The sequence below is a fragment of the Labeo rohita genome, chromosome 4 (genome assembly GCF_022985175.1).
Source record: "Labeo rohita strain BAU-BD-2019 chromosome 4, IGBB_LRoh.1.0, whole genome shotgun sequence".
Lineage (NCBI taxonomy): Eukaryota > Metazoa > Chordata > Actinopteri > Cypriniformes > Cyprinidae > Labeo > Labeo rohita.
The window spans coordinates 24,286,805-24,313,871 of NC_066872.1; the positions used below are offsets into that span (position 1 = coordinate 24,286,805).

Below are 27,067 nucleotides of genomic sequence, written 5' to 3' on the forward strand. Positions count from 1 at the left end.
TCGCAAAAGCTTCTGAACGTGGGTTATGGAAGAACAGCCGTCTTACCTAACCCTTTTCTCAGACATAACAAGGTAACAGTGCTGGGGTGAGGCATATATGCGATTACAGGTTGATTTGATCATAAGCTCTTTGTTGAGTGAATTGCAAAACTTTTATCTTTGGTTTCTGAGAGCATATTGGACTGTTGTCGGGCTTCAGGTTGGAAAATCTTCACTGAAAAATGCTTCATTTTAAAACATCATTCTGAACTGAATTGAGAATACCTTTCAAACTCCAATTCAGTTTCAGAATTTGAAGTAAATTTAACGCAATTATGAACAGCATTTGAATGCACTAAAAATATTATTATTATTATTATTATTATTATTATTTATTGTATTATTTATTTTAAAATAAATAATACAACAAACTAACATATTTATTTTAATTATATGTAGTGAAATAATTATATATTTATATATAAAATTTATATTAAAATAAAATAAATATATTTATATTAAAATAAAATAATATATTTCAGAATATATTTTTAAAAGAAGTAAATTATTTATTTATTTATTTATAAATATAAAACATAACATATTTATAAATAATATAACATATAATAATATAATTTAAAATATAACAAAAAAGTTTTAAAAAAAGTAAAAAAAAATTAGATATAACTACCACGTTATATACCATATATATAACTACCACATTTTCTCTTGACAAACTTTTTTTTAAATGTTTTAAAAATGTAATAATAATAATAATTATTATTATTATTATTATTATTATTATTATTTAGTTTTTTTAATAATATTACTTATTTTTAACAAACAAAAAAAAGTCAAGACGAAGGGTAATATTTTTATATAACAAACATATTTATTTTAATTATATATATTGAAATAAGTCATATATTTATATGAAAATCAAAGAATATATTTTAATAAATGTAAATAGATTAACTACATCATTGTTAAATAAAACGACCACATTTTGTCTTAAAACCTTCTATGTACATATTTTAAAGCATATAATATAAATTATTTTTATTATATTATTATTATTATTATTATTATTAATTAAAATTAAAATTAAAACTGTGTGTGTGTGTGTGTGTGTGTGTGTGTGTCTGCGTGTGTCTTTTAAACTGTGGTTCTGGTATCGCATATTATAAAAAATTACTCTCTAACATTCTCTATTCTTTATCTATTCTTTTGTTTTTGTTTTATTTTTATTTTTTAAAAAAGGACTTATTCTTATTTTATTCTATTCTTATTCTTATTCTATTCTATCTACTTGTTTTCTTTTTATATTCATTATAAAAATCCCTTGTGGGATGTGTACTGCCTTAGACTAACCGAGACTTATCACAGCACTTAAATATTACATATTATTGCTCTTTTGCTCCTTTGTTAGTTTTGATTGTTCTATTATCCTCATTTGTAAGTCGCTTTGGATAAAACCATCCGCTAAATGACTATGTAAAAGTAGATCAGGATAAACAATAAAAACAATGCATAATGGGCATTTGGAAAGTAGTAAAATAAATATAAATTTGACATTTTAAGTCTTAATGTTACCATATAACAAAGTTGAAATTTCTGTAGTTAATAGTTATACTTTTATATTATTTCAAGAGCCCAGTATCTCATTGTCATTCCAAGACAGTCTTTATTGAATGACAGTCCCAAAGCCTGCATGCCCAAACCCAGACACACACAACAGAACGATGATGTGGCTGTCATCCTGCTGTGTAAACCTCTCATTTTTCATTACTTGCTGGTGACTCCAAAGGTGAAATGAACTGAGACCACATAAAGAGACGCTGGTAATTGTTTACTGTCAGACCCCTCATCCTCCCCCCCAAGGACCTCAGATGAAATTCATGTTTTCCAGGCTGTCTCAGGAAACCCCATGAAAAATGGCTCTGTCTTCTCACCTGCCGCCCCTCTAAAGTGTTGTGCAGGTTACAGATGAAGTCTTGGACCTGTTTAGTTAGTTAATTTGTTTATGGGTCCAGATCACAAAAATGTAAGCGGACTTTCCCAAACCATCTCTGTTGTTTCCATGGAGATAGCTTGATGAATGGCAACATCCTTTTGTGTGGCATTGTGATTGGAGGAAAAAGACAACAATGATTAGATAGGGATGAGGAAAGGTGTGTAAACATGATACATATAGTAAGTCAGTAATATCTCTGTCTGTATTTTTTGCCAGAAATGACTTTATATAACAATGAACAACAATGCAGTGACAATAAGAAGGATACTTTGCATGGAACAAACCGGTTCACTTTGCTTCTTAGGCTTTGTATGTTTACTGTAGTAAACTGTCATAAGGTTTATTGGCCCCTAGATGGCCCCGGTTAGAAATCTAACTGTCATATACAGTAGTATATAGATAGAAGACAGATAGACAGATAGACATAGAGTGTCACACTGGGTGAACTCAGAAACTATCAATGGTTGGATCCAACTGCAAAATAAGGTTTAATAAGGAAATAAAAAAAAACAAGTTAAACAAATAAACAGATACAAGGCTAGGAACCAAATTACAGCCTTTAAGCAGTAGGACCTCCAGACTTGGGCCTGCAGTGACAGCCAAGGTCCACGTTTAGGGTTTCCTGTGGCTTGGTTCCTCCTCTACCACTCCTACAATAAAAGGAGATCTGCTTAGGTGGAGGAACCACATACTCATAAAGGGTCCCTTGAAGACCATCATAGGTAACTGTGAGTGAAGTTGTGAGTTTAGATGTTTGTGTTTAGTCTTATCCAACAGAAAACTATGACAGCAATTTCTGGAAAGTTTGATAAATGAGCAATGCCCAGAAAGTATCTAGTGTGGTGCACGAGGGAACGTTCACCTGTGGGTAGGATGATCCCCGTCCCGCTTTGCATTGTACCGCACTGCATTTTCACCCTTTGTCCCGCACGTCGCATATTAAGAAAATGTCCCACATTTTTATCAGTCTGTTGGTCTGTTGTCAATTGTCATATTAAGAAAACGCACATATGTTCTTTTGCTTTTTTAAGAAAGCTTTTTATTTATTCTTTTTGCGGCGTAGTTTTTACGCTCCACACTGTAAAAAACAATTTGTTGAATCAACTTTGTAACTGTAATTTGTACCCTGGCTGCCAAGTTCAGTCAACTCAATACAGTTTATTCAAATTATAATAAGTGATAACTTAGATATTTGAGTTGAATCAACTTAAAATTTTAAGGCAGCTGGGTTACTTACCTGTCTGTTAAGTTTAGCAAACACAAATATCTAAGTTGTTACTTAGTACAACTTAACATTTCAAGTTGACTAAACTTATTTTAGTTGACTCAACTTAAAATTTTAAGGCAGCAGGGTAACAGATTAATTTAAGCTGACTCAACAAATTGTGTTTTTTATTTTTTACAGTGCCAATCTACACTGTAAAAAATTATTTGTTGAGTCAACTTAAAATAATTTGTAACCTGGCTGCCTTAAAATTTTAAGTTCAGTCAACTCAAAAACAGTTTATTCAACTTGAAATGTTAAATTATACTAAGTGAAAACTTAGATATTTGAGTTGAATCAACTTAAAATTTTAAGGCAGCTGGGTTACTTACCCATCTGTTAAGTTTAGCAAACACAAATATCTAAGTTGTTACTTAGTACAACTTAACATTTCAAGTTGACTAAACTTATTTTAGTTGACTCAGCTTAAAATTTTAAGGCAACAGGGTAACAGATTAATTTAAGATGACTCAACAAATTGTGTTTTTTATTTTTTACAGTGTAGCACCACTGACAAAAATGGTTGAGCGCACACAGAAAAACACAATGTTCTTCATTCATTTTAACCCATTAAAAAATCAATGCTGCTTTCAGACACAACTTTCTTGGATGGCTCTTCTTTTAATAGTTAGTTTGAGGCGGTTTCTATGGCGTTATTTATTTGTTTATTTATTTTAAAGATTTATTTTTGGGGATTTTTGCCTTTATTACAACAGGACAGATCGGGATTCGAACACGGGACGCCCATAGCGCAACAGCGCTGTATTCTGGCGCGCTGCCCAAAAGGGTATCCGCGCCAACTCTATGGCACTATTTTAATGACAAATGTGACCCGGGACCACAAAACGAGTCTTAAGTAGCACAGGTATATTTGTAGCAATAGCCAACAATACACTGTATGGGTCAGAATGATCATTTTTTCTTTTATGCCAAAAATCATTAGGATATTAAGATATTTTGTACATTTCCTACCGTAAATATATCAAAACTTAATTTCTGATTTGCAATATGCTTTCTAAGAACTTCATCTGGACAACTTTCGAGGCAAGATTCCTCAGATTCCAGAGTTTCAAATAGTTGTCTCTTGGCCAAAAGTTGTCCTATCCCAACAAACCATGGAAAGTTTAAATCTCAGTTTCCAAAAATGGACCCTTATGATTGGTTTTGTAGTCCAGGGTCACAAATGTCCAGAGCACATTATTGTAATGTGAGGACGCATCAAAATGAGCAAGCACAAATCTCTTCTCTCACAAATGGATTCTCTACACTCTCACACAAAATGGACGCACTTTCTCTCGCTTACATGTAAATCAGTATTTACATAGCATAACAGTAGTAAATGTATCTGTCTCACATGTGTCCCGTGTTGTCCTGCAAAAATACATCTAGTGTTACCCGCAACAGGTTTATCGCCAGGTGGTCACCCTACCTGTGGGAGTTTGATCAAGCTTACTGCTGGATCCATGCTTGGTCAGGTGCTCTGTTACACTGGGTGAACTCAGGCCCTGTTCACACAAACACAAGTATTTTCAAAACCGCAGCTTTTTCTGTGCAGTTTGGCCGTTCGTCCACACGCAAATGCAGTATTAATTAATTGGAAACTCCTGCCAGGGTGAAGATTTTCAGAAACTCTGGTTGCAGTGTTATCATGTAGCTGGCGAAACTGGAGATTTTGGCTTTACAGTTATATCGCCACCTGTTGGTTTGGCATGCTCTTGATAGCGCTTCATGGTGTGGTTTTGTATTTACATGTGGATTCTTTTTTTATGAAGAAGTAAAAACTCTTTTAGAAAATATGGACTAGGCCTGAGAGACTAGCAAGGGTTGGAAAATATGGTTTAAGAAGGAAATAAAAGAATCAAGATAAACAAATAAATGGATACAAAGGAAGGCCAGGAACCAAATAACAGAAAAAAATTATTAAGCAAACCCACATAACAGCCTGACAAAGAATATAGGAAACCAAGGCTATACAGTATATACAGACAGGGCTAAATCACAAACACACACACACACAAACAAGGACAATACAAGGAACTACAAATGAGAAAAACTACAAAAACAGAACAGGAACAAAGTAAAACAATTCTCCAAGCAGACACGATATAGGCAGCTATATAGTTTCACAGACAAATATTTTCTTTGGAAATAATTTGAAAAGTATACAGTGGCAAAACTCCTGATTAAATAAAAGCCTTTTCTTAACAGTTCTGAGCAAAATTCCAAATTAAACAAACTCTTTTTCAGTTCATGGGATGAATTTAAATGTGTCAGGATGTAGAACTGAAATCTCAATAGGATTCCCGGGAAGATGAATTTACTGAATTCCCATTTAAACTACGAAGGATAGTTACTAGGGCTGTAACTGGTTGTTGTCACTGTTTAAAGGCTGTACAAAACTGGTTTTCATGACATTTCCCATTGAGACAACCTACCTCATATACTGTGACAACATTGTCCCAGATACTGTCATGAAACTCATCTACTTCATTGAACTGTATCTTGTTTCTTGCAGGCAATAAGGGTGGGAAGCCTGAAATAGTTTTAATAGTTTAAGAGTTTACATACACTGTAAAAAATAAAGAAAACAATTTGTTGAGTCACCTTAAAATAATTTGTTACCCTGCTGCCTTAAAATTTTAAGTTCAGTCTACTAAAATAAGTTTAGTCAACTTGAAATGTTAAGTTGTACTAAGTAACAACTTAGATATTTGTGTTTGCTAAACTTAACAGATGCGTAAGCAACCCAGCTGCCTTAAAATTTTAAGTTGATTCAACTCAAATATCTAAGTTGTCACTTAGTATAATTTAACATTTCAAGTTGAATAAACCTTTTTTGAGTTAACTGAACTTACAATTTTAAGGCAGCCAGGTTACAAATTATTTTAAGTTGACTCAACAAATTGTTTTTTACAGTGTAGTGATCACAAGAATAGTTATATTCACCATATTCATTTAATGAACTATTCTATAGTAAATATGATATTGGATGTGCAGGACATGCACTGTCTGTAAATTAAGAGCCCTTAGCTCTCCAAAAGTCAGGTAGCATGGTGTGGTTTTCTTTTAAATAAAGAAGTCATTTGCACATATTTGACTACAGGCAAACTACTCCAATTCTGCATTCGTTTGCACTTATCATATTCCATAATCAATAAAAATGCCGTGAGATATAAGAGATATTCTGTCATCATTTATTCATCATGTACTAACTAGTCACTTGGCTCCAGAACATCAGCTTTGTTTGATATCTGATGAATGAACAAATCCTCTGATGCAAAACAACATTTAATTTTCTTTGCTGTTGTCAATTCTATTTTTATTATTGCAGTACTTTCAAAACGAGATATTGCTTTGTAACATATTTGTACAAACACTGTTTTCCTTCAAGAAACTCAGGTAATTTGTTGCTTATTGATAGCAAGATAGCTATTGTAGTAGTTATGGGGTCAGATTAAGGTATCTAGAATATGTTCATGCATTAATACATAACAACTAATTAATTGTAAATAGTGTTCCCTAATCGAAAGCATTAGCATGTGTGTACACAAGTCAGAATTTGTCACTGTCCAAAAGTAATAGGTAACTGGCTGTAACATACGGTCAGCTGTGAATTAGAAATTGAGGTATAAATCATTATATACATGACCCTCATCCTCTTCAACAGAAATGTGAAGAAAATCTGAAGAGAGTTATATTTAATATACAGTTTATTAACATTTCATGCCTCTTAACATGAGACTGACATATCAGTCAGACGTCGTTATCACTTGTAAAACAAGAACATTTTTGTTTGCTCGTTTGCATTTCTTATATACTTTTTCCTCCCACCTCATTTTCTTCAGACCAGTTCCGCAAGTGAACACATACATAATGTTTCTCCCATGCAAGTGTTTTATCTGTTTCCTGTCATTAGGAAGCTACTGTTTAAGGAGTGGCCTCTTTACTATATATAAGTGAATTTTCATGGGCAAAATCACTATGCTAGTAATATGCATTGTGAGAATTTTCGGAGAAAAAAAAATGTGTATGTGCAATAATATGTGCAAGCTATGCTTTGACATCTTTGTTGCTGTTTTTGTAGGATCTTGAGGAAGTAAATACACAAAGCAAGAGTATGCAAAACAAACATTTTTGTTCAGTACAGAAGAAAATACTTTTTGCTTGTGGCTTGTTCAATAACCAGCTTTTAAAGATGGGAACAAGAAATGGAAATTCTTGAAGGACAACAGATCAACATAACATGATCTTCAACCTAAATCATTCAGCTTTTCATTTAAATAAATCAAGAGATTTATATAACCATTTTTCAGCATCTTTTCTTACCTGGGCAGATTTAGATCTAGCGCAAAACATAGAGATTCTGGACTAGAGCCAACAGGACATTTAACTAAACCTCGTCACACGAAGTTGCTCCTGTCTTGTTTAGCCGGTTTTTTGTGTCAGGCAATAGTGGCTAAAAACTTGCCTAATACACCCTGGGCATCATATACCGCGCTTAGTGTCTAGCAGAATGTTTACTTTGAGATCTCTTCACCATCGTAAAGTGATGTTGTATTCCTCTCCACTCGTTATATGTATTATAATTTATATTTTCATATCCTTCGGAGCATATTATGTGGACTCACAAAAAAACATTTTGCCTGCTGGTAAGTTAGTTTTGTTTATAATGGTGGATTTCATTTTTGGCTTATGTTTTATGCGTTTTAGTCTTTCTTCAAACTTTAATTGTCTAATATTCTTAGAGCTCATGCCAGATCAGTTAGTAACAGTTTGCAGGCACAAATCCAAGAATATGATTGATTTGTTTAAATGAACCATTTGTAAAATGTCAGATCTATCATGTGTTAACTGAACAAGACTATGCAAGGTGTAATGATTCACGAGTTTTACCATTTTCTGCAACTCCTCCCTTTAAATACCTAAGTGACCTATTTTAGTTGTCTTTGCTCTATTTGCGAGAGCCTGTGTAGGATATCCTACAATAGAAAAACTTTCACTCACTTACAAATCAAGATTACAATGGAAGGTTATGACATGTTAGGATTTGTAGTTAGGATTTATGTATTTGTTTGTGTCAGTTATCCCAGTTCAAATGTTTGCTGGAGGTTTTTCTGTTGCTCTTGTAATGTACTCTTTTCCGTAGCACATTTTTACTTATTGTATTTTTTAAAATTATTATTATTAAATAATTTCTTAATAAATATTTACTTATAATTAAACAAATTATTTCGAAAGGGATTTCCTTCTGTACTGTACTAAAGAAAACTCTCGTTTTGGCGCCACCCATAGGACATTTGATTTTTATGTTGTAGTGTTTTATAGCTAGATGTATTTGAAAATGGGAAATATGCCCCTGTTAACCCTCTGAATTAATAAAACATATATAAAGATGGCTTTGCATGTACAGGTTGACTATGCAGCACACAATATAGTACAATGCCACCACAGAATGTGTGAATTCACCCATTCAAATCCAGTAGCATTTGCATACTCTTGCTTTGTGTATTTACTTCCTCAAGGGCCTTCAAAAACAAACATCAAAAAGGGAGAAACGCCTATAGATGATGAACCTCCTGATGCACATAAAATCCAGGTAAGATTGTTGACATGACTTGTCATTTATGAATAAATAGTTTAACAAGATACAAGACAATTACATAATTGTAATCTTCCTGTGACGTTCCCCCAGAATAGGGCTGCTGATGACCAACAGCAAATCAAAACATTAAAGGTGTGTCTCAGATTACTTTCATAGGGTGTGTTGTGATTTAAAAAGAAAGAGAAAAAGAGAATTCCTAATATTTTAGTAAAGTTTTGAAAGAATACATTACCTTTCAAGAAATAGTTTTCCCTTAAATTGTAAAGATTAACATTCTATGAATAATATATTAAAATAACATAACTTAACTGAAATGCCGAAATACAACAACTTGTTAGTTATTTATTTAATTTTAATATATTTTATTTTTTAACATACAGTTCATGAAATGTAAGGAATCACAAAAATAATTATTGTTCATTTAATTAATATATCAACACCGCCTGTTAAAAAACCATCAAAACATCAAATGTGAAGTGCCATGCAGGGGATTCTAGGAATGTAAATTTACACTTTTTCAGTGTAAATTATACAATGACTTGTTCTTTTGCGCTTCAAAAAATGTAATTTTAACAGTATTTTAATCACTGTTTATACTATAGAAACTGTTTTTAAAAACAGTTTTCTAAAAGAGGTTTATTGTATACTGTAAAAAATGCAAACGCATTTTATGAAACATTTTGAGTCTCAAATACTAAAAAATGCTTTTTTCTTGAAAACGACATAAAAACCCTTGTCAGACCAACAAAATTGCCCCAAATGTTGTCCCAACTACTCTGTAAAAAACAATTTGTTGAGAATTTTAAGTTCAGTCAACTCAAAAAAAGTTTATTCAACTTGAAATGTTAAATTATACTAAGTGACAACTTAGATATTTGAGTTGAATCAACTTAAAATTTTAAGGCAGCTGGGTTACTTACCCATCTGTTAAGTTTAGCAAACGCAAATATCTAAGTTGTTACTTAGTACAATTAAAATTTTAAAAAAGTACAATTAAAATTAAATAATACAAAATTTTAAGGCAGCAGGGTAACAAATTATTTTAAGCTGACTCAGCAAATTGTGTTTTTTTTTATTTTTTACAGTGAAACACAGTTGTCTAAACAAAGAGATTCATATTGTTGAAATGTTAAGGCTTTGTGAGTTCCCAGCATGCATTGCAGCATAAATAAATTATGCAGTTACTGTTATAGGATTATTGTGTTGCTGTTTGCTGACTTAACTGAAACTGTTTGTTGTTGTTTTGTCATTTTTGTTAGTTATTTGTTGCACTGTGATGTAAAGAGCTCATCTTTTTTTAATATTTGTTGATTGCAAATGTTCTTGAGGTTTGTGTGTCTAGTTTCGAGGCCTAGAGTATGTTCAACCACTTATATCTGTTTGCTGGATATCTTAGTCTTGCAAGATGTTTTACAAACAAAAACAATGTTGTCTATATTAAACTAAACTAAACTACAATCAGCATTGCATGAACACACAAATTTATGTTGGCTAAACAAAGTATCTTTACTGAGAAAAACTAAAAAAAAACTATTGTTGAGAGAACTCAAAAGTCTTACTGCATCAACACTGTAAAAAACAAAAAAACACAATTTGTTGAGTCAGCTTAAAATAATTTGTTACCCTGCTGCCTTAAAATTTTAAGTTCAGTCAACTCAAATAAGTTTAGTCAACTTGAAATGTTAAACTTAACAGATGGGTAAGTAACCCAGCTGCCTTAGATATTTGAGTTGATTCAACTTAAAATTTTAAGTTGTCACTTAGTATAATTTAACATTTCAAGTTGATTAAACTTTTTTTTAAGTTGACTGAACTTAAAATTTTAAGGCAGCCAGGTAACAAATGATCTTAATTTGACTCAACAAATTGTTTTTTACAGTGAAGTTGCCTTACTTTTTTAAGTTTTCTCAACTATTTATTTTTTACAGTGTAGCATTTTTACAGTCTTTACTGTTAAAATCACAATCATTTTATACAGTATACAAACAAGTACACACAACTGCCCAGTTGTAACCATTTTATCTTTCCTCCTCAGGGTCGAGTGAACATGCACATTTTTGAAGACTGTTGCGGTGGATCCCTTGAACAACTTAGGAATAACCTGCTCTATCCGCTATTTCCCAATGTTAGTTCTATACATATTTAGTTGTATACTGATGTCAGTGATAGTCTCAGTGTATAATTTAATATCATTGGTTTAATTAAAGGTGCGTACTACAGTAAGCAGACTTGCTATTTCCCCCCATTGGAGCAATTACGGTCTGAGAATCTTTGGCTACCTCCATCCTGCAGTAACTGGTGGGTCCAGCATAAAAATAAAAAGTGTTTTATTATATATTTCATTTAATGAAACATTTGTAGAGGCAATTAACACATGCACTGATATCATTCTTCTTATAGATGAATATATTTTTGCTGTTTCCTCTGATGATAACTCAGAGTTCTGGCTCAGTGTAAATGAAAGTCCAGAAAACCTTCAACTTCTCGTCTATGTTGGTGAGGTAATGTCTGGTCTGAACATGAACATGTGTTTTGTTTTTATTTACTCACCCTGATGTCATTCCAAACTCATACGCTTTTTGTCTTGTCTTGTTTTGTTTGTTTGTTTTTTAATTGATGAGAATTGATTAATCTCTTTTCCATACAGTGACCATTTGCAATGGGTCACATGCTGTCAAGCTCTAAAAAGGACAAAACAGCATGACAAGACCACTATAACCCTCCACATTTCAGCAACATGCTTTAAAAAAAAATCCCATCTTTTTATGCTTGGCTTTAACCAATTTTCGCAGTCATTATTTACTTCATTTTTAGTTAATTATCGTTAATAATAACAGATTAATTCTTAGTCTTAAATTGACCTTTGATGTCATTGATATATATGGGGGGGGGCATCAAGAAGTGTTAGAATTAGAAAGTGGTATAGAAGGAAAGGAAAGGAAAGGAAAGGAAAGGAAAGGAAAGGAAAGGAAAGGAAAGGAAAGGAAAGGAAAGGACGTGTGACCAAGCATTGTGTCCCACAAGCATCACTGCTTAGTAACATAAGGAGCCAAGTATGTGGTGCAGCAAGTTTCTCAACTGCTTGAGGGGCCAAACCCTTGCCTTCATCTAGGTCACTGAGAAAGTCAGATTGGTAAGCTTGAAAAACAGCCATTGCATGCAAGGCTGCACCAGCTTGCTGCCACATACACCCTGCCATTCAGAACACTACGACCTTCCTGAGATCCGCTCTCTTCCTCTTAGCGCCTTGCCCACCTCTGCACCCGACTCCTAGAGGAAGGAGGGGTGTGAGTGGCCACGCTACTGATCTTGCCTATGATCCTCAGATCGAGACAGACCAGGTTTTAGACGAAGAGGAATGAACGGGGACGGCAAGGAATGAACTTCCTGAAAGTCAGGGGACCGCGCCTTTGCCTCCCTGAACTTATGTGGAGGTGCCGAAAAACCCACAAGGCCACAGCAGAGCATTAAGGCTTTCACTTCTCTCTCAATATCTGTGAGATTTAACCATAAATGCACCTCCGTTACCACCATTGCTTAGTGACATGAAGAGACAAGTCTGTGGTGTGACGCAGTTTCTCAACTGCCTCAGAAGACAAAATTGTCCTTGCAAAGGAAGCTTTCAAAAGCTCGACCTGCGAATCCCAAGATCTGTTTTTGCCGTGCTTCGGCAGCAGCAGAACCCAAACCGCTAGACGCAGACACTTGTCTTTCATCCCTCAAGAAGAGGGAAACACAAACTGAGCTTTTTTTGGAAATTCTCACAATGAGCGCATTCACAGCTCTCAATCACCGAACACGGACGCTCCTCACCGAAACACGAAACAAGTATGTCCTCGAGGGTCAGAAACCTCAGCACACACTTTCTAAAATTACTCACTTGCCTTGGTTTTTTCCATAACGCATTCACACGTATCAAACAAACCCTCTTAATACTTCCAGGTGTCTGTGACATCATTGGCTACGTGGGCCAATAGGATTGGAGTTGTTTCACATGTGCTTCAGACACCAGTGCTGCTGGCGGCAGTCCCTGTAGCGTCCACTACTAGGGGAACTGCATTATTTAAACTTAATCACTTGGGAGACCATCTTAAAGGAGAAGTCCACTTCCAAAACTCACCTCCTTGGCATCCAAGATGTTCATGTCTTTCTTTCTTCAGTTGTAAAGAAATTATGTTTTTTGAGGAAAACATTTCAACATTTTTCTCCATATAATGGACTGCTATGGTGCCCCGATTTTGAACTTCTAAAACGCAGTTTAAATGCGGCTTCAAACGATCCCAAATGCAGTTGTAAACAATCCCAGCTGAGAAAGAAGGGTCTTATCTAGCGAAACGATTGGTTATTTTCATTTAAAAAGTACAATTTAAATACTTTTTATTCTCAAACGCTCATCTTGCCTTGCTCTTGTTGAACTCTGTGTATTCTGGCTCAAGACAGTTAGGGTATGTTGAAAAACTCCAATCGTATTTTCTCCCTCAACTTCAAAAATCATTTCAAAATCATCTTACATCGCTGCAGAAGTACTGACCCAGTCTTTGCAAAGTGAACATGCAAAGAAGTTCAAACAGCCTTAACAAAAAAGGTAAAACAGCGATACAGGATGATTTTAAAGTTGAGGGAGAACATGAGATGGGAGTTTTTCGACATACCCTAACTGCCATGAACCGGAATAAAACAGTCCAGGCAGAGTAAGACAAGACGAGTGTTTGACATTGAAAAGTATATAAATTGTATAATTTTTATGAAAAAAAAAAACAATCATTACGCTAGATAAGACCCTTCTTTCTCAACTGGGATCATTTACAACCGCATTTGAGATTGTTTGAAGCCACATTTAAACTCCATTTTGGAAGTTCAAAACCGGAGCACCATATCAGTCCACTGTATGGAGAAAAATGCTGAAATTGTTTCCTCAAAAAACATAATTTCTTTACGACTGACGAAAGAAAGACATGAACATCTTGGATGACAAGGTGGTGAGTACATTATATGTGAATCTTTGTTTTGGAAGTGGACTTCTCCTTTAAAAAGCTTGTTTTTTTGTTGGACAAATAAGCAGTTTCAGTGTAGAATGTTTCGTTTTTGGTTGCCATATAGTATGGAAGTAGGCATGTTCAGACGTACTAGTGTTTAAAAGAAGTTTCCAAAAATTGCTTGTCCACACTGAAACAGCTGAACATGCGTCATCATTTTTGAATTTCTTTGCTTTATTCTTTCTTCTTCTTTCAGAAGAAGTTATATTAACACTGACATTATAATATTGATATATCAACATTGTAAGTACTAAAAAACATTAAAACATTTGTCAAAATATATTTTTTAATGACCTCAAAAGAAATAATAGTCACAAAGGTTTGGAACGACATCAGGGTTGATTACAGAATTTTCATTTTTAGGTGAACTGTCCCTGTACAATTATTGTATAAAAACTGGTTATAACATCTGAATCCAAGTGACATTTTTGTTAATGATACAGTTAGTATTAAACATGCTTTCATTATTAAAAATATGCAATAAATATAGAAAAACAGCTCTTGCATCATTTGTTCACAGATCACACTTGGTTTTAAATTTTGGCACAGTATATATAGCTACAGTTATATATAGACACTAAATGTGACTTCAATACTTTTTTAAAGGAAACACTGAATTTCTTTGATTATAATTGTGGCATGTTTCTGTTTTGAATCAGACAGGAAATGAATGGGCCGCTCCAGGCGAGTATTGGAAATTTGCATCCCAGATATCCAAACCTGTCTTGTAAGGATATATATATATATATATATTTTTTTTTTTTTTTTTTTGTTATGTATGTATGCATGTACTTATTTCAGAGTTAAAGACTATATCATGCCATAATGTAGGGTCTCTCTCTTTCCTAGGTTAGTGAAAGACATGAAATATTTTTTTGAAGTCCTTTTAAAACAGAATACCGGAATGGATCATCTGGAAATAGCTGTATGTATAACAGTATATGTGTGTGTTTGACATTTTAGCTTGTACAATGAACCTAAAATTGTACATTTCATTAACCCGAGATTCTGTTTGATTTTTCTACAGTGGAGTTTAAACCGTGACAATGGCACTTTTTCTGTGATAGCCTCTGAGTTTTTGTCATTGTATGAAGGTAAGTTTGTCACAAAATGACTAAATTATGAACCCAGTAAGAGGTATGGTCAAATGTTTCACAGAATGTTGTTGATGCCTGGTTTTAGAGGCATAAAGGCATCTGTAAAGCATTTGTCAAGCATAAATATAGCTGTGTTGATATATTTCCTATTAAAACACGAAGTGTGGGTAGGTGTATAAATATTGACATTTGTGACTTTTACAGGACATGTCGATAACATGTAGCCCCATTTCTTTTGTCAGATGAATCTTCTCTACAAATGGGAGATATTGATCACATACCTCAGACAAAAGCAAGTTATGATAGGCTCCTTGAGCCGATTCCCATGTCACACCATACTGCAGGAGACATGATCAGAGAAGACCCACGTGATCACCCCTATAAATGTCAGCTTTATCAAAAATTTTACATGGAAATGGAAATAATCTTGCCTAAATGACATTTTAATCATTCTCTTTTTTAAATAGACCCAATATGTTCTCTCTGTTTAAACAGACAAGTTGCTAGATGAATCTCAGCTGAAAGACTTGTTTCGCGAATGCCATTACAGTCCAAGTTACATACTCAAAGGACAAATTGGACGATATCAGGGTGTGAATATGGTGAGTTAAACATTTTGCATTTTTAAAAGGCCAAATAAACAGTAGAGACAATACAGTTTCCATTAAAACCAATACAATTCCCATTACATTACCCTCCATTAATATTGGCACCCTTGGTAAACATGAGCAAAGGTGGCTGTGAAAATAAATCTGCATGGTTAACCTATTTGATCTTTCATTAAAAAAATTCACAAAATTCTAACCTCTCACTGAAGTAAAACAATAGAAAGCGGTGGGAGAATCTCATTATGAAATAAATGTTTTTTTGTTTTTTTTTTCTAGTTCACACTGGCCACAATTATTATTGCAACAACCCAACATATTATTGCAACAGCTCTGAGCTTTCTTCTACACTGTAAAAAAAAAAAAAAAAAAAAACACAATTTGTTGAGTCAGCTTATAATAATTTGTTACCCTGCTGCCTTAAAATTTTAAATTCAGTCAGCTCAAATAAGTTTAGTCAACTTGAAATGTTAAGTTGTACTAAGTAACAACTTAGATATTTGTGTTTGCTAAACTTAACAGATGGGTAAATAACTCAGCTGCCTTAAAAATTTAAGTTGAATCAAATATCTAAGTTGTCACTTAGTATAATGTAACATTTCAAGCTGAATAAACTTTTTTTGAGTTGACTGAACTTAAAATTTTAAAGCAGCCAGGTAACAAATCAATTTAAGTTGACTCAACAAATTGTTTTTTACAGTGTATAATGCATGATGAGTTTGGAGAACACCCGTCAATACATCAGAGACCATTCCTTTATACAGAATCTCTTCTCAGGATCTCAGGATCTCAGATCCTTCAAATTCCCAACTCCATGTTGGTGCTTCTTCTCTTCAAGTCACCCCACTCATTTTCTAAAGGGTTAAGGTTTGGAAACTGGGACGGCCAAAGCAGAAGCTTCATTTTGTGCTCAATAACTCATTTGTGTTGATTTTGATGTTTGTTTTGGATCATGTCCTGTTGAAAGATGTGCTTGGGGTAATTGAGGATGGCATGGGGTACTTATCCTTGTCCAAAAAACTCTCACCATAGAAGCCAGTCCCATTTGAAGTTCCAGTCGTGTCTGACAGCTAAATATGCTGGAGTTTGTTTTTGGATGAGCGAGGAGATTTTTCTTGAAAGCCTCCCGAACAACATGTGGTGATGTAGGGACTGTTTGGTTTTATTTTTTTTTCCTGACTCTAAGACTAATCTCTGCAATTCTTTAGCTGCGATCCTTGGAGAGTCTTTGGCCACTCAAACTCTCATCCTCACTATGCATTAGAATGATATAGACACATATAGTCCTCATCTAGTCAGATTAGTAATATCTTTAGTTGATTGGAACTTCTTAATTATTGCCCTGATGATGGAAATAGGGATTTTCAATGTTTTAGCTATTCTCTATGCCATTTTCTATGTTGTGAAGTATATTCTTTGGTTTTACTCCTTGCAATGGACGGTTAAGGGAATTTGCCTTTGTGTTAATCAGTTATAAACCTGTGGAACAGGACGTCATGGCTGGACAATTTCATGTTACTAGTCACCCAGGTGTGCTAAAAAATGTACATATGAATAAGAATATACTTCAGAGATATTTTACTCATAAGAATTTCTAGGGGTGCCAATAATTGTGGCCAGTGTGAAAGGGTAGAATTATGTGCATTTTTTAGACGAAAGATCAAAAAGATAAACGATGCAAATTTATTTCCACAGCCACCTTCGCTCATATTTACCAAAGGTGTCAATATTACTGAAGTGCACTGAATGACCAGTGAGACCATTTGTCACAGCTGGGTTGCTGTAGTAATGCACAACATGAGGAAGTAGGAAATGCAAATGGTATTTATTAAATTAATCATAAGCACAACCATAACACACACACAAAAGATATTAAATGACACAGGGAGTATATATACACAGATTAAACAAAGGAAAACCGCAGATGAATAGAATGATTAACTAATAAGTAACCATAAAAACTAATAAGAAGTCAGACAGGCACAACAGGATGTAGACTAAACTGAAAATAACTGTGACAGCATTACAAATTCCATGATGTTTCTGTTGTTTTGTTTTGTTTTCAGCAGGGTTAACAAAGAACATCAGTATACTTCTAAAGTACTTTGACCTACACTAATAAACAGTAAAATAACTAAACCATAAAGAGTTAATGAGTATCTTTGGCTATGTTTCTTGTTCTTGCAGATTCAGCTTTCTTCAGTGTTTCCAAATGACTACACAAGGCAAACGACTGCAATAGATGATGAAATGTGCTTCTACAGACAAGATACATCATTTCAGGCAGAGTATGAAGCATACATACACAGTCTTGCTTCATATCTTTCCATTAGTCAATAAGCAAGCTTTTCCAGTATTTCCAGTTTGCACCTAACTGCATTCTACTTGTGCATGTATTGTACACGTCACCACTTTTTTTAGTAAAGGACTTGCTTCTTATCTGACTGAGGTTGAAGACCCTGATGTAAAAAAGATAGATACAGGTAAAACTCTTATTTTAAAAGTAATCCTAAAAATCAAGATTCCAAAAGAAACTCATTTTACAACTGAAATTTACTTAAATGTCACTTAGGCCACGAGGCTGTTGGTTAATGTTAATAGTCAAATTGCTATTTAACCATTGTTCAGTCACATGACATTTGTATTCACAAAGTACCTTATAAGCACACCATTTTGTTTTGTAGCTGTAGGCTCAGTTTATATACTAAACATAGTGCAAATACAATACTCACTCTAACACTTTTTCCAAAATCCAAAATAGATGAAGGTCCTTTCTGGCAGCGCGTCTATGACGTGAAACCCCTCAATGTTGCTTCAAAACAAACCAGCGTTGTGGTAGATTCCTGCAAAACATCTGGAAACGTTGTGATGTCCCAAAGTCATGCCATGCCCATCGTTAGAGCTTTTTTAAAAGCACTGCATTCAAGAGAAGAGACACGGTAAGCTTGTCCAGTGTTTACCTCTTTCAACCATTCTCATTTAAAATGTCTTGTCAATTAAAAGACAAATATATGGAAGACATTATCCCTTACGAAAACAGAAGTTTATTCAAGTGTGCTATTAGCAGTGTAGGGGAAAGTTACTTTTAAAAGTAATGCATTACAAATTTGCGTTACTCCTCGAAAAGGTAACTAATTACGTTACTTAGTTACATAATTAATGCGTTGTGTTACTTTTGCGTTACTTTTTAAATCTGGGCAGGGTTTGCTTCTTTGTTTTTAATATAAAACAATTCTAATATAACACCAAAAGTGAAATGAATTCACCTCAGGCTGAAAGAAAAGTACATTTATGCAGGAGATCACTCTTCAGCTATAAAAAAAAAGAAGCACAAATGTTAGTTTATCTAAAATAATTTTTTGCTTACATTAGTATGGTTGAATTGCATCATCGGAGGTCAGCAGCAAAGACACTGGTTAATAAAATGGGAGTAAATACATAAAGGATATTTGTTTTATTTAACATATTTCATTATTGCAGGGTTGCGTCATATTCTGAGTTTGCATTTCATTGTTTTTATTCATTTTGAGCAATACTGATGCCCTGTTCTTTCTTTTAATGTTTTGTATGTTCAGATATTCATATAACAAAATATCTACAAATTAATACCTAAATAGGGACATAGTAGTATACTTAAAGTATGATGGGAAATTCCCTTGAAGAAAACTTACAAGTGTACTTGCAGTATAAAACTATTAAACTAGTAGTTTACTGAGACTATACTTCAAAGTCTACTAAAAATGCTACTACAAGTATTTAATTAGTACACTTACAAGTATACTACTAGTACACTGATATTTGTGTACTTACTACATAAAGTATACTAAAAATGTACTTGAACTTCACTTAAGTATACTTAATAAAATAAACTTGAAGTATACTATTTTTTGGTAAGGGATGTCCAGAAAAATGTTACTTCAGCCTCACAAAGTTGGTGAAATCTTTCAATATTCTATCAAGAATGTAACTTTTCTTTATAAAATGATAAATATTCAGAATAGCAAACCTACTGGCTGGTTTATGAATTTCTCTATAATGAGTGTATCAAAATTTGAAACATAAATCATGTATCCTTAAATGTCTTAATCATATTTGTGAAAGCTTAAATTCTTTATTCAAAAGTATGTGTACACAATATTCTGATTAATATGTCCGGCTCTTTTTGATACACCCATGTGGATACAATACTGTTTCTTAAGAAAGAGATGTTTTTTGAGGTGTGGTGGCATTATAGTATTTGATGTAATTTTCTGTTTTCACAGTAGCTACTCCCTGTTGCATGTCGTGAATGTTGTAAGGCGTGAAGACAAGGATGTGGGCAGCCGTTATCTGGTGGAACTTGAACTTGTGGGCCCGCAGGGTCAGAAAGTTCTTGTTTCGCGTTACGTTTATGCACTAGCTGGGCATTTAGAAGAGCCACCTTTGCTCTGCAGTCCCAAAGCATTCAGCTGGAACCCATCTGCTACTGTTCATATTATTGTGGCAGGTAAACTAATTAGATTTATCAGTATTTGTCTTTTAAAGGAGAAGTCCACTTCCAGAACAACAATTTACAGATAATGCACTCACCCCCTTGTCATCCAAGATGTTTATGCCTTTCTTTCTTCAATCGTAAAGAAATTATGTTTTTTGAGATTAAAAAAAACATTTCAGGATTTTTCTCCATATAATGGACTGCTATGGTGCCCCGAGTTTGAACGTCCAAAATGCAGTTTAAATGCGACTTCAAACGATCCCAGCTGAGGAAGAAGGGTCTTATCTAGCGAAACGATTGGTTATTTTCATAAAAATACTACAATTTCTGTACTTTTTAATGTCAAATGCGCATTTTTTTTCCGATTTTTTTATGACAGTAAGGGTATGTCGAAAATCTCCCATCTCATGTTCTCCCTCAAATTCAAAATCGTCCTATATCGCTGTTTTACCTTTTTTGTTAATGATCTTCATTGCATGTTCACCTTGCAAAGACTGGGTCTGAACGTCTGCAGCAATGTAGGATGATTTTGAAATGATTTTTGAAGTTGAGGGAGAAAATACGATTGGAGTTTTTCGACATACCCTAACTGTCTTGAGCCAGAATACACAGAGTTCAGGGAGAGCAAGACAAGATGAGCGTTTGAGATTAAAAAGTATTTAAATGGTATTTTTTTAAATAAAAATAACCGATCGTTTCGCTAGATAAGACCCTTGTTTCTCGGCTGGGAACATTTACAACTGCATTTAGGATCGTTTGAAGCCACATTTAAACTGCACTTTAGAAGTTCAAACTTGGGCACCATAGCAGTCCATTATATTGAGAAAAATTCTGAAATGTTTTCCTCAAAAAACAAAATTTCTTTACGACCGAAGAAAGAAAGACATGAACATCTTGGATGACAAGGGGGTGAGTACATTATCTGTAAATTGTTGTTCTGGAAGTGGACTTCTCCTTTAACCATGCTGCATTCGAGTCTTGTTGGAATTGCTATGATTACAAAACAACAACTTTGATTTTCGAATAAGAACTATTTATGTCCGAAATGAATACACTACCAAATACATGGTTATATTAAACTCTATTATGATCAAGCTAAATTCAGTTGTCAAATAGGCAGCGAGTCAAAGAAGTGAATGGGTGCCTACACATTAAAAACTGTCAGATAAAAAAAAAAAAAAAAAACTGTACCTGTTAGCTGTTTTCCTTGAAGGCACATTTTTTTCATTGTTTTCTAAGAGTTGAGAATGCTTAGCATTTAACAGATAGGAATATGTACAATTCATTGAGAGGGTGCATGTGGAAAGAGCCATTTTCAGGTTGAAATCAAAAGGAATATGGGTAACACTTTATTTTAAGGTGTACAGTATAGATACACATGAAGTACACTTCTAAATACACTTTATTTTAAGTAGCTTATGTCTGCGTACTTACATTTTAAATTATGTTGTATAAAGCGTGCAACACATATGTAACAATCTTTTGGTTACATATGTAGCTGTGTAACAGACTCGGTATGTTACATATGTGTAACCGTAGTTAACTGTAACTACAGACTCTTCCATAACTTTTTTTTTCATGTACGTACAATGCTTACTGCTAAGTACTTAATTAATTACTCTGAATTATGACACCTTAAAATAAAGTGTTACCAAAAGTTTTGGTTGCATGATGAAAGCTTGCATTTCTATGTCTTTGTAACACTGTTAGCTGTATATGATGTCAAAGCTGTTTTAATTACCTTATAACTACTGTTATTACCTTGTAATTACCTTGTACACTGTAAAAAATAAAAATCACAATTTGTTGAGCTTAAAATAATTTGTTACCCTGCTGCCTTAAAATTTTAAGTTCAGTCAACTAAAATAAGTTTATTCAACTTGAAATGTTAAGTTGTACTAAGTTACAACTTAGATATTTGTGTTTGCTAAACTTAACAGACATTTCAAGTTGAATAAACTTTTTTGACTGAACTTAAAATTTGAAGGCAGCCAGGTTACAAATCATCTTAAGTTGACTCAACAAATTGTTTTTTACAGTGTAATAAGTGGTTTGACAAACATGTGAAGTTTTCTTCTTGTCAAAAACTTATGCCAACAGTAAAATGTAACTGCACTATTACTAAATTGAATGGGACAGTTCTTTGCTTTTATTTGTATCATCAGAAATTGTCTGTCCATGTGATTTATGAATGCAGTTTTCATTTATCTTCCAACAGTGAAAAATCAGGCTAGATGGATCATACAGTTCATCAGGGAAATGGAAAAAGTGTACAGAGCAACTGGGGACAAAAACTTTAATGTAATAATTGTAGACTACAGCAGCACTGACATAGATATTGAGAAAAGACTCAAAAAGGCAAAATTACCAAGGTAAAACATTTTGTTTTTAACTTTTTTGTACAAATGAGTGTGTTCAACAGTGCACATTTCCTGCGGCTAACGATTTCAACATGTACAAATATACAGTTACAAGTTTAAGAAGATGGATGGTAATTTTCAAAGATCAGGTGGCCTTCAAGCTGGAATAGATCTTGTTGAAGTAGGTAACCTGATTTTAACAATAAAAGCTCTTCATGTTTCTGATTCATGTTTCTTGCTCCTTCGAATATGCCGTTTTAGATTAATAAATGGATATGCGGAATATATTTTAATTTCAGTTCTTCTTTCTCAGGATGAGCACAGTATATTGTTCCTCTGTGACCTGCACCTCTACTATCCTGTGAATATAATAAACAGTATCCGAAAACACTGTGTTGAAGGAAAAATGGTCTATGCTCCAATTGTGATGAGACTGAATTGTGGTGCTTCTCCAAGAGCCCCAGCTGGTACTAGTCTCTAATGTTGTGTAGTGTTCATCAAAATCATCAAATCTCTTTTTTTTTTAAGTAATCAGATTTACAATTTCACTAGTTTGATGATGAAAAAAACCTCCACAATTTGTGCCAGTAGAGAAACACCCAGTGTCTACTGACAGTGATGGCATTGTGAAATTTGAATTAGTTATCTTGTTTGGCCTTTCTATTTTGCATTCATTTGCAAATTTAATCTTAACTGACTTTATGAGGCAGCATGTCATTACAATAGCAAAGTATCAGGACTTTATATTATTGAAAACATTTAAACTATACTTTTCCTGGCTTGCAGGCACTGGTACATTTTTGGTGCATGTTAAGATACAGTTGATGTCAAAAGTTTACATACACCTTGGAGAATCTGCAAACTGTTAATTATTTTACCAAAATAAGAGGGATAATACAAAATGCATATTATTTTTTTATGTAGTACTGACCTGAAGATATTTCACCGTTTACATATAGTCTACAAGAGAAAATAATAGTTGAATTTATAAAAAAAGAAAAAAAAAACCCTGTTCAAAAGTTTACATACACTTAATTCTTAATAATGTGTTGTTCCCTAAATGATAGTTATTGGGATAGTTATTCACGAGTCCCTTATTTGTCCAGAACAATTTACCTGCCTTTTTTTTTAATTTTTGGTGTATTTGAACCCTTTCCAACAATGACTGTAAGATTTTGAGATCCGTCTTTCCTCACTGAGGACAAATGAGGGACTCATATGCAATATTTACAGAAGCTTCAAATGCTTGCTGATGCTTTAGAAGGAAAACAATTGATTAAGAGCCAGGGGTGTAAACTTTTGAACAAAATGAAGATTTTGAAATATCATATTTCGTTTAGTACTGCCTACTAAGAAGCTACAGAAGATACATACATGTTTCCCAAAAGACAAAATAACTTTAATTTACCCTGATCTTCCAATTCAAAAAGTGTGCATCTTGTTTCTTCAAATGTATGTGCACTTTGCTTTTACTGTATGTGAAATATCTTATTCAGGTCAGTATTAAATATTAAAGTATTAAGTATTAAATAAAAAAAATAACTTGCATTTTGTATGATCCCACTTATTTTGGTAAAATAATTAACATTTTGCAGATTCTGCAAGGTGTGTGAAAACTTTTGACTTCAACTGTATGTCATGATAATATTGGTAATGTACTCTTTATTTAAGTTAAGTAAGTTCAAATATTTCTGCCATAGGTTTTTGGGAGGCTGCTGGTTACGGTCTGATGGGAATCTACAAGTCAGACATGGACCGTATTGGTGGCATGAACACCAGAGAATTCACAGACAAATGGGGTGGTGAAGATTGGGAGTTATTAGACAGGTAATGAAAGCCCATCCACTTTGAAATTATTACTAACTTTATAGTGTTTTGTTCATTACATCAGTGCACCCAGTATTTTTTTCTGAATAAAAGAGTTTTGCAGAAAGAAATAATAGTACGTTTGGGAAGTATCATGGCGTTGAAGACTTTAATAGTCTTTCGGGGGAAAAAAGCTGTTTTAGTGGCATTTATATTACACCTTTTTGTGCTTTTTGGCCGTTCATTTACACAACAGCATTTTGGGGGTATGAAAACTTATGAAAATAGGTTTCAAAGATTTTGGAAACAATATCATTGTGGTCTCTGACCATGTGTACTACAAAGATGTGAATTTGAATGTGTGCAGGCACATACTGTTTCTTTACAAAGTGTCATTGCTTTATACTGGCCTGGCATAATAACAGCGTTTTTATTGTTTAAACAAATCAGTGTGAACGGGGATTGCTTTAACAGTGTTGTCATCTGTATGCATAATATTTCAAAGACACAAAGGAAAACCTTACATTTTTAGTACAATCGTTGTGTGAATGTAAACACATTGAGTTTTAAAAACACTTGAATAACTATTAATTGTTTCTCTTTTTTTCTCTCTTGTTTAGAGTCTTAGGAAATGGATTAGAGGTGGAACGACTCCACCTCCGCAATTTTTTCCATCAATTTCATTCCAAACGTGGAATGTGGAAAAACAATTAAGGCTAAAGCAGATGTTTTTTTTTTTTATATAAGTATAGGTATACCTTGCCCACAGCCGATTTCATTGGTCAGTCACACAACTCAATGACGCAGTGATCTGTCAAGAAAAGACTTCATGGATTCTCAGAAAAACCATGGATGGATCTGATTGTGACAAACAGTATTGCTAGCTGTAACGATATGCTAACAACACTATACTAAGGGTTAAATTATGTTCAGAGGTTAGCATTTGTTTAAGCGTTGTGTAGACAATCAGCTCTGTGCCTGACACGAACATTGAAATCTTTAGAAATGGCTGCGGAGGTGGAGTTTCACTGGTTTAGTGGGGAGAAAATGCTAGCACTGATGGCAGCCTTTACTAGCAGATTTATTATTGGCCTTTGAATGAAATTGTTAGATAACTGAAGTTTAAGTCATATTCAAGTCTCATACCCTGGAAAAATAACGACATACAAACATTTGAGGGCTAAGATTTATCCTTTGTTAGCAGTTATTTATTGAGCTTCGACACAAGTTACACATCTGTACATCCAGATCTGTTTTTGTTATATGTTTAGCAAATGACCTTGGGCACAATGTTGTAATGAACCCCAGTGTTGAAAATCTACTATACTCAAAAAACACTTGGAGTCGATAAGCTGTCATAATGTTTTTTAAAGAAGTCTTTTGTATGCTCACCAAGGCTGTATTTATGTGACTAAAAATACAGTGAAACTGTAATATTGTGGTATATTAAAATAAAATATTGTTTTCTATTTTAATATATTCTAAAAAGTAACTTATTCTTGTGGTGGCAAAGCTGAATTTTCAGTAGCCAATACTCCAGTCTTCAGTGTCACATGATTTTGAACATTTGAACAGTAATGTTATTTTCACACGTATTCTCCATGCAGACTTTGTTTTGCACTATTTTCCCGCCTTTAAGTTCATCTGTTGTCACAGTCACTGATTTGATGGTGTTATGTTCAGATGTGTGCCCTCATCACCATCTCTATTTAAGTTTATGCCTTTTCAGTTTTTGTTGTCCAACCTTGTCTATGCTCAGCCTAGCAGTGTATGAGTTATCCTGTATTTTTTGTATCTGCCTGAGAGTTATTATATTAAAGATTTTTGTTTATTGTATCTTCATCTTTGTATGTGTGCTTTATGCAAAGAAGCTGTGACAGTATATTTAATGTATGATGGCCTGTGGTCTTTTATAGCTGTCATAAAAGCCATCTTTGGTCCCTTCTGCTTTTGAGTTCATAGTGGAGGCTGTGCACTCAAATGATCTTCAAGGTTGAGTGAGATTAGTTGCAATGGACAAATGGTCTAAAAATATAGTGTGAACCACTTTAGATGATGCCAACTTTAGATGTCTCTACCCTCTCAACTTACTACTAAAGCCTGTAGAAATGTCCCTTTCCCACTTACCATATTTAGACCAACATCAATATCTTAATCCATGGCTTTATTTGACCGAAGTAAGACTTTCAGTATCCAATCACAATCTAGTAGCACTAGCATTAGTCAGTCAGCCAATAACAAGAATTTTATTTCCATGGGATATAAATCTGTATAAATTATAAATTGCAAAAGACAGACTGCATACATCTTAAAGGCAAACACCATCCTGTTGTCAAAAATAATTTCTAAAAATTTATTTTGAAAAAAATACAGGAGGTGATAAAAACGTGGGGGAAAAAAGAATAAACTTTTCTCATCTAATTACATTCTAATTAAATACACTGATTAAGATGTGGTAATGTTTTGCTAAACGATTTGGTTCCAGATTTGCCTGACGGCTTATTACAAGGTTACTTTAATTAAAATAATTATATTAATAATAATAACTCTAGATGGTGCAGGCTGATGGGTCCTTATTGCAAACTGATGATATTTAAAGCGTTAAACTATTTGGCACAAGAGCATTTTGCAGCATGCTTTCAGAGTTCCTCTGAAACCCTCCACCTCCCCAGCTCCACCTGTAAAGATCTGCTACGGGTTATTATTATATATGCTATTTGTGCAGCAGCGTTATGTCTTAAATCTTATATTGTTGTAGATTATTACAGCAGCAGCAATACAGCAGCATAGAAGATCTATTCCACCAAGACCAAATACATTAGCTATCACA

At 33.8% G+C, this 27,067-nt stretch overlaps 1 protein-coding gene across 3 annotated transcripts; it reads left to right on the forward strand.

The window, feature by feature from the left end:
• Positions 1-7,746: 7,746 nt before the first annotated feature.
• On the forward strand, positions 7,747-26,052 carry b4galnt3a (beta-1,4-N-acetyl-galactosaminyl transferase 3a). 3 transcript variants are annotated; one of them, XM_051107033.1, is made up of 20 exons: positions 7,747-7,906; positions 8,780-8,853; positions 8,950-8,991; positions 10,895-10,984; positions 11,067-11,157; positions 11,260-11,360; positions 14,555-14,622; positions 14,745-14,820; positions 14,923-14,989; positions 15,235-15,378; positions 15,488-15,594; positions 17,785-17,885; positions 18,019-18,080; positions 18,359-18,536; positions 19,860-20,083; positions 22,290-22,443; positions 22,540-22,612; positions 22,745-22,898; positions 24,132-24,258; positions 24,858-26,052. In XM_051107033.1, the coding sequence occupies exons 1-20, from the start codon at positions 7,771-7,773 to the stop codon at positions 24,949-24,951; spliced, it is 2,163 nt and encodes a 720-aa protein (XP_050962990.1). In that variant the 5' UTR covers positions 7,747-7,770; the 3' UTR covers positions 24,952-26,052. The 3 variants fall into 3 exon arrangements, with proteins under 3 accessions (XP_050962990.1, XP_050962991.1, XP_050962992.1); XM_051107034.1 differs by having other exon boundaries at positions 19,863-20,083; XM_051107035.1 differs by lacking the exon at positions 8,950-8,991.
• Positions 26,053-27,067: the final 1,015 nt, after the last annotated feature.